This window comes from Scyliorhinus torazame, chromosome 22 (assembly GCF_047496885.1).
Source record: "Scyliorhinus torazame isolate Kashiwa2021f chromosome 22, sScyTor2.1, whole genome shotgun sequence".
NCBI lineage: Eukaryota > Metazoa > Chordata > Chondrichthyes > Carcharhiniformes > Scyliorhinidae > Scyliorhinus > Scyliorhinus torazame.
The window spans coordinates 50,376,453-50,392,891 of record NC_092728.1 but is presented as its reverse complement, the minus strand read 5'-3'; the positions used below and the strand labels follow the sequence as shown (position 1 = coordinate 50,392,891).

Sequence of the window (16,439 nt, the reverse complement as noted above, 5' to 3'; positions counted from 1 at the left end):
GCTCCGATTTGGATTTTTTAAAAAGTCACTTGAATCACTGGAACAGTGGGAGGGGTATAACATCTTTTGTCTGGAAAACAGCACTCCTTCATTTCTGCACTGAAGCATCAGTCGAGATTACCTGTCGAAATGTTGTAGTTGGGTTTGAACGCATAACCTTCTGACTCCACTGGCAGTAAACAAGGGCTGGGATTTGTAGCCACCTAAAATGGTTGATTCCCGAGTATTTGGTCAAACCCCGATCTAAAATGGCGAACGAAAGAGGCTGATGGGAAAATCAGCCAACGGGACTCAAACGGACAGCTGCAGGCAAGACAGTGTATTCGGTTCTGGGGAAGTCGGCCCAGACCGATACCTGCAACCATTAACAGCACATCAACCCAGCCATCTGCATAGTAAGCAGCCATCCCCGGGAACAATTGCTACACATTAGCAACATAAAGCCGATCCAGACTTTTCGGCGCCAGCAGTGGCTGAGACAAAGAAAGGTGGACGACCACCCACCGATCAAGAAATCGCCCCATTATTGGAGCATATCGAACCCAGTGATTGGGACCAAGTCCAATCACTTGGAACCAGGGTCAAGGTCAGCCCCGAGAGGCGGGAAGCCCGTGGGAACTATAAAAATAAGGGGCCAAGTTCAGATCGACCCTTCTTCTCCTACTCGCAACCTTCGAGACCCTTCGACGAAGAAACAAGTAAGTGTTACTCCAGCGATCGCTACCAGATAGGTGCTCCAGGCTATCGACTCGTACCAGCCTTTTTGAATCCCGCAGGCCAGACCCAATTAGATAGACCATTCGTTTCCCTGACCTGGTGGGCCATCACCAAAGTTAAGTATTGGCCTTTAGTGGTAGGTAATAGTCTAGAAGTAGGATTATTGTCTAAGTATTTATTGCTGTATATAATAAATGATCGTTGATTTAACTTTTACTAAGCGGTGTGCTGCATTATTAATCATTACTGGAGCTTGAACCACGTGGCGGTATCAGAAAGATACCTGGCGACTCGTGAGCAAAGGTGACAGAATTAGAGCTAATAAAACTAAGGCTAATAAGAGCAACAGATTGAACCTGGGACCTCAGCGCCATGATAACTACTGCGCCACCGTGCCGCTCAAATGTAAAGATTGTTGAGAGTTTGGCTGACTTGCTTTTGCGCACCAGAGATTCTTCAACTTTATTATGTCTCCGTCAAGCTCAACAGGCTGAGAACTTGGATGATTAATTACCTGACATGTTCCGTTTTCTTTCTTTCATTTTGCAAGAGACTGTTTTAGTTCAGACAACCTACTCTTAAAAAAAAAATATTGATTTAGGTATTTTCTTCTTGAACGGATCTCTCTGCCCATGAAGCGACGGATCATTTTGGCAGATCGCTAGGCTTGCAGCAGTATTGTATTGTATTTAGGAGGTTGGATATATTCAGAGCAGCTATTTCCCCTTGTGACAGAAAAGAACAGGAGATTGGGCGGGGGTGAAATCAGGAATTACTTTTTCACACAAAATGCAGTATTGAAATCTAGAACTTACTCACCTAAGAGGGGAGAGACAATGGAATTTTCAAGACTAAAATAGACAGGTTCTGGCTAGATAATGGTATCAAGGGACACTAAGAATAAGCTGTCAGTCTGTAATCTGAGTATTATTTACTGCAGTTGTTGTGAAGCCAGGGAGTGAGTGCTGTTTGTGCAGCCACTGTAAACAGTAAGAATGGCAACAACAGAACCAGAGATGAATACATTCAAGATACACGGTTAGTTTTGTCAGTGTCTTTGGGAGAGGAGTAGACATAGACATTGAACATAGAGTGCAGAAGGGGGCCATTCGGCCCATCGAGTCTGCACCGACCCACTTAAGCCCTCACTTCCATCCTATCCCTGTAACCCAAAGACCCCTCCTTACCTTTTTGGTCACTAAGGGCAATTTATCAAGGCCAATCCACCTAACCTGCACATCTTTGGACTGTGGGAGGAAACCGGAGCACCCGGAGTAAACCCACACAGACACGGGGAGAATGTGCAGACAGTGACCCAGCGGGGAATCAAACCTAGGACCCTGGCGCTGTGAAGCCACACTTGTGTTACCGTGCTGCCATATAGGTAGCTTTTAATGGGCCAGGCTCTCCCACCTTCCTCATTCAGACCCGATGGGATCAACTGTGTGTTTCTGGCACTCCCAGTCCCTCTGACCAATACTCTAAAGTCCTCTTACACTGTTAGAGATTTCATCTTCATTCTGCTCACTGGTGACACCATCGTAGTCATCCCTCTCAGTGTCGAAAGCATCTTCCTCATAGTCAGTCTGGTAGTCGGACTCATCTGTGGAAGACAGTAGATGCTACATTATAGACAGAGCACTGGCAACATCCAGTCAGACTAGTATCTGGAGTGTGCTGCTTTTTCACACACTAGCTGTAAATCCCAAAGCCAATTCATTGTGGTGAAAATGTAGCACTCACGAGTTTCATGTTATTGCCAAAGATATGACTCATAATACTGTGCAATTCACAGATTGGGCTTGACAGCAGGTGTGAGACTTCGAATTTGCGGACTAGCTTTAAAAGAAATATAAAACATTGTTTAATTGACAGAAGAACCCCCTCTTTTTTGTCAATTTCCTCACCTCTGCAACTTGCTAGCTTCGGTTTCCATGGATACCTACAGCCTTCTTGTGCCTGTAATAAGTTGTCATTCTTCATGAGGGAGCCTTGGCACCAAGCATGCCAAGCTATTTGGCAATGGGAGTCATCACAGCTGAGTCTTGCTGGTCAAACATGCACTTCAAATGCAATCACTTCTCCCCCCCCCCCCCCCCCGTACCACCACTTTCAAAGCCTCCCAAAACGTGGAGGGTGAGACCTCCCCGTTCTGATTCAACTCCATGTACTCCTCGATGACCAAAATCATCTTTCCGCAAAATACTTCACCTGCCAGTAGCAGCAAGGCCATCCTCCACCAGAGCCCCTGAGACTGACCTTCTCAACCTAATATCCACCAAATGTGGCGTGTGGTCTGATACCACAATCGCCCCATATTCCACCCCAACTATTTCTGGAAGAATCAAATGATCCATCAAAGATAAATTTATGCTGGAGTACACCCGATGCACATGGAAGTACGAAAATTCCCTCCCTCTCGGATTCCAAAACCTCCAAGGATCCACCCACCTTCCCGTCCAATCTGGTCGCAGCTCCTTCGGCAGTCCTGACTTGACTAATGTCCTAGGGCTCAACCGATCCAGTCGAGGACCCATCACAAAGTTAAAGTCACCACCCATGATCAATTTGTGCGAATCCAGGTCCGAGATGTCGGCCACCGTCCGCTTAACAAATTGCCCATCATCCCAATTTGCCGCAGAAATGCTTACCAGCACTTACCGGGGAGAAGGCTTTCAAGAGGGCGGAGTGGAGACATTTGTTGGAGGTGTTGGGTAGGTTCGGATTTGGGCCAACATTTATCTCATGGGCGAGATTGTTGTATGCGGCCCCCACGGCTAGCGTTAGGACTAATTCAGCTACCTCAGAGTATTTCCAGCTATGCAGGGGAACGAGCAGGGCTGCCTGTTGTCCCCACTTCTGTTCGCATTAGCGATAGTGCCTCTGGCTATTGCACTCTGGGCTTCTCGGAAGTGGTCAAGTATTGTGTGAGGCGGTAGAGAGCACAGAGTTTTGCTGTATGCCGATGACTTATTATTTTATAACTAATCCGCTGGGGTCAATGAATAAGATTATGAGTATATAGGGGGGATGTATTTTATTATTGAATGATTGTTTGTATGTTGTTATGTATGCCCTGATTTGAATAAAAATAATTTTTTAAAAACATGCTTTTCCCACATCGGGGTATAATATTTTGCGGAGGGATTGTGATTCAAATTCTGTCTCCATGTATCTACTGTTTACTGGATGCCAATCAGTGGTGGAAATGTGAGTTGTGAGGGAGATGCAGAGGAGCTTCGAGGGGTATGAGACAAGCTAAATGAATGGGAAAGAACATGGCAGATGAACTATAATGTGAAAAAATGTGAAGTTATCCACTTTTGGTAGGCAAACAAGAAATGCAAAGTATTTCTTAAATGGTAGGAGATTGGGAAGTGTTAACGTTCAAAGGGACCTGGGTGTCCTTGTTCATAAAGTCACTGAAAGCTAACATGCAGTTACGCGGGATTCTCTGGTCTCCGACCGCGTGCTTCCCAGCGGCAGGAGGTGGCGCATCATTTGCTGGAATTTCCATTTAGGCCATCCAATGCTGCTGGGAAATCCGCAGGAGGCGGTGCACTGCCAGTGGGTCCGGAGAATCCCTGTCCAATGAGGAGAGGTTGAAGAGACTGGGACTATACACTCTTGAGTCTACAATGAGAGGTGATCTCATCAAAATTGTCACGGGGCTTGACAGGTCGATGTCGGAAGAAAATGTCCCCCGGCTGAGGCGTCTAGAACCAGGGGACACAAGTGGGCAGGCCATTTATAAGCGAGACGAGGAGGAATCTCTTCATTCAGAGGGTGGTGAATCTTTGGAATTCTCTACCCCACAGTGTTGTGGAGGCTTAGTCATTTAATATATTCAAGACAGAAATCGATAGATTTCTAGATATCAAGGGATGTGTGGAGAGTGCGGGAAAATGGCATTGAGGTAGAAGATCAGCCACAATCTAGTTGAAGAGTGGAGCAGGCTCGAGGAGGCAAATGGCCTATTCCTGCTCCTATGTTCCTTTATACATTGGACTAAGCCCCAGCTAGTGGTCAACACGGGAGGGTATTGGAGGTTGCAGTGCCTGTGAACTGTGCCCTGAAGTGACAGAAGTTAAAACAAAGACAAAACTGTGGGAAACTGGACTATAAAGTGGTTGCTATGTGCCCAATATATACTCGATATACAGGGGATAGCCCCACTTCTAACTTATTACATCAACAGGTAGAAAAGGAAGAATTTTGGGTTTGTTAAGTTATCTAACCGAAGCTGGGTGGTAATAAGTTCATAAGATATAGGAGCAGAATTAGGCCATTTGGCCCATCGAGTCTGCTCCGCCATTCACATAGATGATCCCATCCGAGCCTTCACTCCACCATCCTGCCCGGCCTCCATAACCCTTCAACCCTTTACCAATTCAAAAGCTGTCCAACACCTCCTTAAATTTACTCACTGTCCCTGCATCCACCGCTCTGGGGGGGGTAGAGAATTCCACAGTTTCACAACCCTTTGGGAGAAGTAGTTCCTCCTCAACTCCATTTTAAATTTGCTGCCTCTTATCCTAAGACTATGACCTCTCATTCTAGAATGACTGGGTGTGCACACAGTGTGCGGAGGGCAGGATCGGGTACAATACCCTCTGTGGTTAGACTCGGATGTTTGCTGCCAAAGCCACACATGAGGAGCAGCGGTGGCAGCGATATAGCCAGGAGCTGTTTAAGTCTGAAACTGGGCCGCCCACTGTCAGCCACAGCTCTCGAGGAGGAGGAGCAGGAAACCAAAATGGTAACACAATGTTTCTGTAATCTGTTCCACCACTTATAAAACTGGCAACAGCAATTCACAAGAGCTTTCAGAACAAAAGGGCCAAGGACAAAGGGAAAAGGGACGGGTCAGCATTAGACAGAGATAGAGGAAAAAATGTGCTGGAAAATCTGAGTGACAGGGAGAAAGTAGGAACTCTCAATCAACCTTTCTCCTTCTGTGGTCACCCACTCCCAGGATATAGAAATTCCATAAAACCCCCACCCCACCCTCCAAGTAAAACAACACAATTTTTTTTTCTGTGTAAAACTTAGTTATACATTTAAATATAGGTTTGTTATTTTTGTTTTATTTCAGCAACTAAATGGGACAAGCATTTTGTGTTTGAAAATACAGTGCCACTGTCCATAAAGCTGCTGGATAAGACAGCACACTGGGAAACAATCTCCCTTGCCCAGATCAGTGTGTAAAGCATCGATTGTCTTTCGGGCAAAGCCTTCACCGCCCAAGGCATTGCTGCCCCTGTCCTTGACACAGAATGTGGAGGGTCTGTGGGGACTCTATTATAGACAATGTTTAATATATTCCAGACGCCCCCTGTGGTACCCTCAATAACAACGCTTGGAGTGTAAACGGTAAAGAAAGTTTTAATAAACTAAGAACTAGACTGGTACCGAGACGTGTGCTAACAGCTACGTCACCCACAAGGCGGCCCCTTATATATGGCTCCCAGATGGGCGGAGCCGGAGGCGGAGTTCCCCAGAGTTCCAAGCCCGGTCTTAAAGGGAACATCACCTTACATGATGACAAGGGTACAGTGTTAGAGTAACCATTCATAACACGCCCGTGACTACAGCACCTGCCCGCTGCTCAACAGGCCCCTGCACGCCTCTGCGTCATGTCACATAATGATGGATGTTAACTGGACAATGCTATTGTCTACCAAAATGCACCCTCCCTCCCCCCTTCCCTTTTTTTTCCTATTTAAGCTTGGGTGTTTTTTCCTACACAGAATATCAGATTTCTTCCCATGCAGAGCATCTCCAAATGAACATTTTACCAAGTGCCATTCTTCTGTCTTCTCCCCATAATCCTGCATTTTTAAATAATTATCTCGTTCCTTCCTGAATGCCTCGATTGAACCTGCCACCACCACAATTCTCAGGCAGTGCATTCCAGACCCGAACCACTCGTGAGAAAATGTTTTTTCTCATGTCACTTTTGCTTCTTTTGACAATTATTTTCAATCCGGTCCCTTCACGACTGGGAACAGTTTCCCCCTATCTACTCTTTCCAGATCCCTCACCAATTTGAAAACTTCTATCAAATTTCCTCTCAGACTTCACTTCAAGGAAAAGAGTCCAAACTTCTCCAATACCTCTTCATAACTGAAGTTTTTCACCCCGGAACCATTCGCGGAAACCTCTTCTGCACTCACTCTAGACAGGTTCATAGTTAAAACTGCTTTGTGACATTTTAATTCGAGCCCATTGTCACCGTGTCATTTTAATCCTCTCCACAGCCGGTGAGATGTTGTTGGTGATGTGACATTCCTGTGGCACCGTTTCCCCCTCCCTACACCTGACACAAGAACCAGGAGGCCACGGACAGCCAACACGGAGGAGGGGGGGGCGGGGATCGAGGGGGTCACACACAGTCGGCTGGATCCCACCTTGTAGCTCAGCTTCAGTGGCACATTATGGATTTAAGCCCAGTCTGAAGAGGCAGTGCTAGCGCCGGGGGCGAGGCAAATGGATCCTGTGAGTGGAGCCTTTGCAAGCGATGTGGGGGTGGTGACAGCTCCCTCTAACTCGCCTTTACCCCACCCCCTACTGCAAGCTCCCTCAAAACCTGTTCATGGTCCCCAAGTACCGGTGGGTGCCGGCTTGAGAACACATCTGACAGATGCACAGAGAGGGGCACAGACAGGCAGAGTGGGCAAGAAAGAGGATTGAAGAGCAGAGGCAGAACAGAGAACTTGACCGTGGACAGATGATCAAAACTGGGAAACAATTCATCCGCTGAAACACTTGTCAGGATAAGGAACGTTCCTTTTTAAATTAAAATTCTCCACATTTCAGTGAATTATGTTCTGCCAACTGACTGGAAGCACAGAGAAGGGGGTGGGGGGGGGGGGTAGTTGGGCAAACAATGGGGTGGGGGAGGTTGGGGGATAACATTGCTGGGAGCGGTGTTAACAAGGAAAGGAAATGAAGGTACATGAAACGAGATGGCGTAAGGGAAGGATTGCACTGCATCACATTAAGCTTTCAGGTGTTGATGCACTGCGCGAAGAACCCATTACTCACCATCCACAGCTAACATTTTTGCAGGTTCGATTCTGGACACGATTTCAGCCAAGTCAGTGAAGGAGGCGTTTGGACATGTAACCTATGGAAAGGGAACACTGACATTATACAAGGCAGGTGGGAAAGAGTAAGGTTTTTTTTTTTTGCACATAGTGTTGATAAAATGGCAGTAAAATAAAGAGAACTTTCTGGGGAAACGCAGAAAGCCAGTTAGGGTCTAAGAGAAACTTCACGGGAGCAGTCACAGCCTAATCGTTAACCCCTCCCTTTGACTGACTGGAGCTGTGTATTGTCAGTGTTTTCGTGAATTTCCAACCACATTTTTCTTTTTCCTCTCATGTCAACAACAGTCTCACAACACAATAACAACTTGCACTTATACAGAGCCACTAACAGAGCATTACTGTCCAGGGATGGCACCATGGTGACGCAGTGGTTAACACTGCTGTCTGACGGTGCTGAGGACTTCGGTTCGATCCGAGCCCCGGGCCACTGTCCGTGTTTGCACATTCTCCCCGTGTCTGCGTGGGTCTCACCCCACAACTCAAAGATGTGCAGGATAGGTGGATTGGCCATGTTCAATTGTCCCTTATTGTCCGAAGGTGTGAAGGTTAGGTGGGATTACAGAGAGGAGCTAGGTCGGGTGCTCTTTCAGAGGATCAGTGCAGATTCAATGGGCCGGATGACCTCCTTCTACACTGTAGGAACTCTATGGATCACCCACGGGTCCTGTTCCTCAAGAGATCAATCACTAAGCTGCTGACCAGGGCTCCTGGAATTGACCCTAACATAAGAAATGGGAGAGCAGAAATAATGCTGCTCTCGATGGGTATTCCAAACGATCCAGCATGGAGAGTATCACAAACACAAAGTAAGGAGGTCATGCCCAAGAGCCCCATCGAATGGGAGTATTCCAAACTGAGTGACTGGCGACTCTCCAGTACCAAAGGAACTACATACGAATGTATGAATTAGGAGTGGGAGTCGGCCACTCGGCCCCCTGAGCTGCTCTACCATTCAATAAGACCATGGCAGACCCGATTATAACCTCCTGCCTCCACCCAATAACCTTGTAACCCTTGTTAATCAAGAATCAATCTACTGCTGCCGTAGAAAAATTCAAACTCTGCTTCTATCACCTTTTGTGAAAGAGTCCCGAAGACTCATTACCCTCAGAGAAATACATTCTCCTCATCTCTGTCCGAAATGAGTGACGCCTCTTTTCTACACAGTAATGCCTGAAAAACTGGCCCGTGCACGGTGCCACGCTGGCTGTAACCATAACCTTAAGAGACTGCAACCAAACCTGGCCACCAAGAGGTTCAGAACCTGCTGGCATTGCAGCGCTTGGGAGAGAGCGAGTCAGCCACGATGTGGCTACAGGTAAACACATAGATCCTACACACCGAGGGACACACTCACCGTTCATAAGCACTTTGCAAACACCCTGGGAACTGGTGGAACATGCAGTGCTGCACAGCGTTGCTAACCCTCCAGGATTTCCCTGGAGTCTCCAGCAAACGGAGATTAATCCCCTGGACATTGCAGTGAGAAACCTGGCAGAGATAACATAGGGGGCATTTGAACACTTTTATTTATCAGTTACGGAACACTGGGAATGGGATGGAAAAAAAATGCTGTTTCACCTGTGATAGGCTCAGTGGGATTGACTCAGTGGGATTGACTCATCGTCTCCCCACAAAAAGCCAGCTATATTAGTAATCGCACAATGCCAGTATCAAACTGCAGCTCTGTGAAATTCGGCCACTTAAGGGCAGCTAAACTATGGACTGAAGGGATTTATCTGCTGAGGAGTCAAAATGACTGCATTCAACTGACAAATCGTGATGGATAATTTTATTGTTGATGCCTCCCTCTGGTTTGAGCTGCTGCTGACTTTAAGGCGCAGAATGATTCTCCAGGCTGTAACAGGGAGCATAATCCTTAGATAGAGAGCAGCTGTGATGTGCGAATATTATTTTGCCCCCTTGCAGACTTGTTAAACTGCAGTGGCCTGTAGTACAGCTGCCCCCCCAACCCCACCCCGCCCCCACTCTCCACTCATTGCCCCTCTGAGAACAGCAAAGGGAATGATAGGGTTGGCATCACAGAACCTTTTTACGAATACTTTAGAGATTAAAAGTGTGATTCAAAAGAACTTAATCTTTTAAAATAATTGCGAAAAGAGAGGAGGGTACTTGAGAAGATTTTGTTTCACACAGCGACTTGGAAGGCGCTGCCTGTAAGCGTGGATGAAACAGGTTCAGTGGAAACTTCCACAAGGGCATTGGATATATACTTGTAAAGGTAACATTTGAAGGGCTATGGGGAAAGAGGAGGGGAGTGGGACTAACTGGATGTCCGTTTCAGAGCTGACACAGGCATGATGGGTTGAATGGCCTCTGTCTGTGCTGCAAGAGTCTCCGACATCTCTCTGGGCCTCTCTCCATGCTGTACATTGTTTTTAGTAGGTGCTTTGGTGAGGTTTCAACTCGTGTCCCAGAGCACTAGTTCTGGTCTCTGGAGTCCTCGTCTGCTGACATATCCATTAAGCCAATATCCCCCAACTTTGCAGCGCTCCCCTCCAGTCTGAAGCAAGTCAGGAGGTGCTTGACATGCGAAGAGTCTTTCTGCACCTCTGCTAATTCACTCCATGTAGGGCGAGAGGCTAAAGATCAGGTTCCTGGCCAATATTGATCCCTCAATCCACATCGCTCAAACAGATTATCTAGTCATTATCACATTGCTGTGAGAAAGTCTGCATTTCACAAATTGTCAGATACGTTCCCTACAGTACAATAGTGACTGCATTTCACAAAGTACCTCATTGGCTGTGAAGCGCTTTGGGACATCCTGTACTCATGAAAAGTGCATTATGGCAAATTCCTTCCTTATTTTATTGAATGTAAATAATTAACTATCTCCTGTTCTCCATTTGAGCACTTTACAGCTCATTCAATCTCTTTTCCTGAGACAGCTGGTGCGCATGCACGCATACATGTGTAGGTGTGCCTGTGTGTCTTTCCCCGGTTTCGATTTAGTTTTTTTAAGTGTTGTTCATTTGCTCTCTTCCAGTTCTCAGGAAGGATCTCCCAGGAAGCAGAAACAACTCTCCACACACATGCTGCTCGGGCTGCTCCGTGTCTGCAGGACTTCGCATTCCGATTTCTAAAAGAATTTCCTCTGCTGGGGACGCAATATTTAAACTTCGAGCTGACCGCTCAATTTGCATTTATTCAGGGACAAAAATGAAAAAGCTCCCACTCACACAAAGTGTCGGGAAATCTGTCTCTTTCCCCCTAAAGGCTGTGGGTGCTTAGAGAACTGGAACTTTAAAGACAGATATAATTGCCTTTGAATTGGATAAATTCATCAAGGGATATGGAACTAAGGGAAGAGAATGGAGTTGAAGTACAGATCAGCCACGCTTTAATTGAATGAGGGAACAGACTCGAGGGTCTGAATGGCCTACTCTGGTTTCAAATGTTCTTTGTACTGTTGCTAATTACCCATGAGGTAGGGAGTAGGAAGAAAGATTTATATAAATTAGGCACATTTACATTAGTGTCTCTGACCCAGGGCCGGCAAGGTTTTTGTTTTCTTCATCTTCCGTTACATGGGAACTATGTTGAGACAAAACAAATTTCAAACATGATGCATTGTGCTGCTGGCTCCTGGTGACTCATTCGAGGGGGCACAGGAATGTGCGGTGCACAGTAAGAAATTCTATTTCACTACATCTGATTGGTTGTCAATGGCTGTGTTGCGCGGCAGAACCAGACAGCTTGCACATGATCCCAGGCTCAGGCAGGTACCGACCAGATCTCCCACGGCATTGCTTCTGGGAGGACCGTAGCCACCGTCTGTGCTTTGCCTCCTGTGTCAGACATCTTGGGGCAGTGGTTTGTGACTGTGCTCTGTTCTTGTTCAAGTCTTCTGTTATCTTGCTGCACTGTGGTCTATTGGTAATGCTCTATTTGTCTCTTATTCTTAACTTTGGGTTATAAAATGTGGGGAGGAGTTTGGGGGGGGGGAGTGGCATGGTGGAGAAGGGAACATCGTGCCATAACTTTTGGTGTTGGTGTTAGAAGTAACTGCAAATAGATGTTGGATAGAATGTTAGATGGCAGCCAGTTGATGCCAGTGAAGTAACAAGGGGGCTACGAGATTGGCTCAGAGTGCTGAAAAACCGTGTGGCTATACCCACAATCCAAAGCACTGGCACCTGCTTGACACCATCAGCGGATGATCACAGGAACCTCCAACTTTCTGGTTTTTTTTGTCAGTGACCTTAAATTGGTGTCCTCTGCTTATCACCCTGCAGCTAGCTGCAATCGTTTCGCCCTGATTGATCTAGTGATCAAGGGGGGGAAAGGGCCCAATTTACCCCGATTACATGATTCCCATCTAAATCTACCACCTCAGTGAAAAGACATCAAACGGTACAGATTGTCTGACACCATGGTTTAAAACTAAAGAGCTTAGGCGGCGGCACGGTGGTGCAGTGTTTAGCACTGCTGCATCACGGCACAGAGGACCCGGGTTCGATCCCGGGTCACTGATCGTGTGGAGTTTATAATCATAATTTTTTAGTGTCACAAGTAGGCTTACATTAACACTGCAATGAAGTTACTGTGAAAAGCCCCTAGTCGCCACATTCTCCCAGTGTCTGCTTGGGTCTCACTCACCCCAACCCAAAGATGTGCAGGATAGAAAAAAGAATACTGCACAGGAATAGGCCCTTCAGCTCTCCAAGCCTGTACCGGTCATGATACCAACCTTTGCCAAAACCCTCAGCACTTCCTTGTGCCGTATCCCTCTATACCCATCCTATCCATGTGTTTTGTCAAGATGCCTTTTGAACACTGTTACTGTATCTGCTTCCACAACCTCCCCTGGCAGCGCATTCCAGGCACTCACCACCCTCTGCATAAAAAACCTGCCTCACACATCTCCTCTAAACTTTGCCCCACGGACCTTAAACCTATGCCCCCTGGTGACTGACTCCTCTACCCTGGGAAAGAGTAACTGCCCATCCACTCTATCCATGCCCATCATAATCTTGTACACCTCTATCAGGTCACCCGCTAAACCTCATTTCTTTCTAATGAAAATAGTCTGAGTCTATTCAGCCTCTCCACATAGCTAACAACCTCCAGACCAGGCAACATCCTGGTAAACCTCCTCTGCACCGTCTCCAAAGCCTCCACATCCTTCTGGTAGTGTGGCAACCAGAATTGCGCGAAATATTCCAAGTGCGGCCGTACCAAGTTCTATACAACTGTAGCATGACTTAGCAGTTTTTATACTCAATGCCCCGTCCAATGAAGGCAAGCATCCCGAATGCTTTCTTGACTACCGTGCCCACTTGTGTTGCCAGCTTCAAAAATCTGTGGACCTGCATGCCCAGATCTCTCTGACTTTCTATATTCCTAAGAGTTTTGCCACTTACGGTGTATTTCCCCTCTATGTGAGACCTACCAAAATGCATTCCCTCACATTTGATGGACTAAACGCCATTTGGCATTTCTCCGCCCAAGTCTCCAACCTACCTATGTCCTGCTGTATTTTCTGACAATCCTCAACACTATCTGCCACTCCACCAACGTTGGTGTCATCCATGAACTTACTAATCAGACTGGCGACATTTTCCTCCAAATCGTTTATGTATACTACAAACAGCAGAGGTCCCAGCACAGATCCCTGTGGAACACCACTAGCCACAACCTTCCATTCAGAAAAACAGCCTTCTACTGCTACTCTTTGCCCTCTGTGACCGAGCCAGTTCTGTATCCATCTTACCACCTCACCTCTGATTCACCTTTTGTACCAGTCTGTCATGAAGCACCTTGTCAAAGGCTTTACTGAAGTCCATGTAAACAACATCCACCGCCCTCCCCACTTCAATTATCTTGGGATAGGGTAGGTGGATTGGCCATGTTAAATTGCCCTTAATTGGACAAAAAAGGAATTGGGTACTCTAAATTAAAAAAATAATAAAAATAATAAAAAGTAAAGAGCTTGTGGCAGTTCATTTTGTTTATCAATGCAGGGTGGGAATGAAGGGAGGTAGAAAGTGAAAACACTCCAAAGAAGGAAATCCCACCTGAAGACGAACCTGTGGTCTTGCACAACTTGTTTCCAAAATAATCAGCATCGCCCCCACCACCCATAGCTATACTGCACCGACTGACTGCTAGTCACCTTAAATTTGGTGTCTCCAGCAATCAGAATGGTCCTTTTCCTTGTTTCCTCAAACACAACTGGGAACACCAAGAACTGCATTTGGAGAGGAGCACTCAACAGCCAAGCCCATGTGAACCTTTCGAAAGGACCAGGAAGTTTCTGAAAGCCAGTGTGTATTTGAAATAGTAATCCAACATTACAACAGTGACTCAACGTCAAAAGGACTTGGTTGGCGGTAACGTTCTTTGGGACTTCCTGACGTCATGAAAGGTTAAATCAGAACCCCACATCATGTTGAAGACCAGAAAACTGCCTCAGGACGGGTTACTGCTTTTTCGACTTATTTTAATCACGCGAAACAAATTCTAATGGCAGAAACAGTGAGAGTGTGAGCAAGCAACATTAAACACGGACATGCAGTCATCACTATAGCCGACCACACACTGTCTTGCTCATGAGCTGTGAAACCCCCCCCCCCCACGCACTGTAATGGGAAGAGTTGAGATGAGGGGTGTCCAAACTCAATGGTCATTGCCTCAGTAATAATGTGACAGAGCGCAAAAGCAGTTCACATCCATCCAGCTTTATAAGTACGGAGGAAAACTGGCCTCTTATCGGAGAAAAGAAGGGAATCGAGGTCGGTGATGAGAAAGAACAACATCACTGTGAAATCTCTACGTGCCAGTTAGTAATGAGCCACTTAAAGTAAGTTAGTGGATGGCATTTCAATAAGTTAATGCTGTGTAAAGGAGCCGAAAAGGTCACAAAGAAAAAGACTGACGATGATTACCAAGGAAGCAGCATTCATCATGGTGTGCGCACTGGCGTGGAGTGTGGCTACCTTCAGTGTAATGACATTGTGAAATAATTTGTGGTGGATTATTTATGACCAGAGTCAGAAAAAACAACTCAACACAGTAAACCTGAAGTAACTGGCAGAAGTATTGCAATACCAGAAATGTGTTGACCTCGAAGTGTCCCAATGTTTTTCCATGTTGGCTGAAGCACGGCCCTCTATACAGGGTAGCACAAAGAAACCGAGAGACATCGACAAACCATTATGTAGAGAGCTGGACAGCGTTCCCAGACTGAGGTACACACAGAGCTGTATCGCGTTTCACAAGTCATGTTACATGCACACAGTGGGTGAAATAGGGGCTACAGAAGGACAAATGACAATGTGAAGGAACAACTAATAGATACATAGATAATACATAAATATTAACAAAGGGTCTGAAAAGGCTTAATGAAACACTGGGCTAAAGTGGTCTCCAGTGAGAGGGGTCAGGAATGAAACTGCGGATACAGTGAATCTATCATCAAGGAAGAAATAGCGAGGCATCTGGATGGAAATTGTCCCATTGGGCAGACGCAGCATGGGTTCATAAAGGGCAGATCTTGCCGAACCACTTTAGTGGAATTTTTGAGGACATTACCAGTGGGGTAGATAACGGAGAGCCAATGGATGTGGTGTATCTGGAGTTCCAGAAAGCTTCTGACAAGATGCCATACAAAAGGTTGCTGCATAAAATAAAGATGCATGGCATTAAGGGTAAAGTAGTAGCATGGATAGAGGATTGGCTAATTAATAGAAAGCAAAGCGTGGGGATTAATGGGTGTTTCTCTGGTTGGCAATCAGTAGCTAGTGTTGTCCCTCAGGGATCAGTGTTGGGCCCACAATTGTTCACAATTTACATAGATGATTTACATAGATGAGTTGGAGTTGGCGACCAAGTGCAATGTGTCCAAGTTTGCAGACGACACTAAGATGAGTGGTAAAGCAAAAAGTGCAGAGGACACCGGAAGTCTGCAGAGGGATTTGGATAGGTTAAGTGAATGGGCTAGGGTCTGGTAGATGGAATACAATGTTGGCAAATGTGAGGTTATCCATTTTGGTCGGAATAACAGCAAAAGGATTATTATTTAAATGATAAAATAATAAAACATGCTGCTGTGCAGAGAGACCTGGGTGTGCTAGTGCATGAGTCGCAAACGTTGGTTTACAGGTGCAACAGGTGATTAAGAAGACAAACTGGAGTTTTGTCCTTAATTGCTAGAGGGATGGAGTTTAAGACTAGGGAGGTTATGCTGCAATTGTATAAGGTGTTAGTGAGGCCACACCTGGAGTATTGTGCTCAGTTTTGGTCTCCTTACCCGCGAAAGGACGTACTGGCGCTGGAGGGTGCAGAGGAGATTAACTAGGTTAATCCCAGAGCTGAAGGGGTTGGATTACGAGGAGAGGTTGAGTAGACTGGGACTGTACTCGTTGGAATTTAGAAAGATGAAGGGGGATCTTATAGAAACATATAAAATTATGAAGGGAATAGATAGGATAGATGCGGGCAGGTTGTTTCCACTGGCGGGTGAAAGCAGAACTAGGGGGCATAGCCTCAAAATAAGGGGAAGTAGATTTAGGACTGAGCTTAGGAGGAACTTCTTCACCCAAAGGGTTGTGAATGTATGGAATTCCTTGCCCAGTGAAGCAGTTG

At 46.2% G+C, this 16,439-nt stretch overlaps 1 protein-coding gene across 3 annotated transcripts in view; it reads right to left on the bottom strand.

Moving 5' to 3' along the window:
* pnpla7b (patatin-like phospholipase domain containing 7b) overlaps positions 1–16,439 on the bottom strand; it is a 473,312-nt gene that overhangs the window by 15,168 nt on the left and 441,705 nt on the right. For all 3 annotated transcript variants that reach the window (XM_072488205.1, XM_072488203.1, XM_072488204.1), the window contains 2 exons: positions 7,765–7,846; positions 2,214–2,320 (listed from right to left, as the gene is read on the bottom strand). In XM_072488205.1, coding sequence (XP_072344306.1) covers positions 2,214–2,320; positions 7,765–7,846 — 189 coding nt within the window. The remainder of the gene's footprint in view (positions 1–2,213; positions 2,321–7,764; positions 7,847–16,439) is intronic.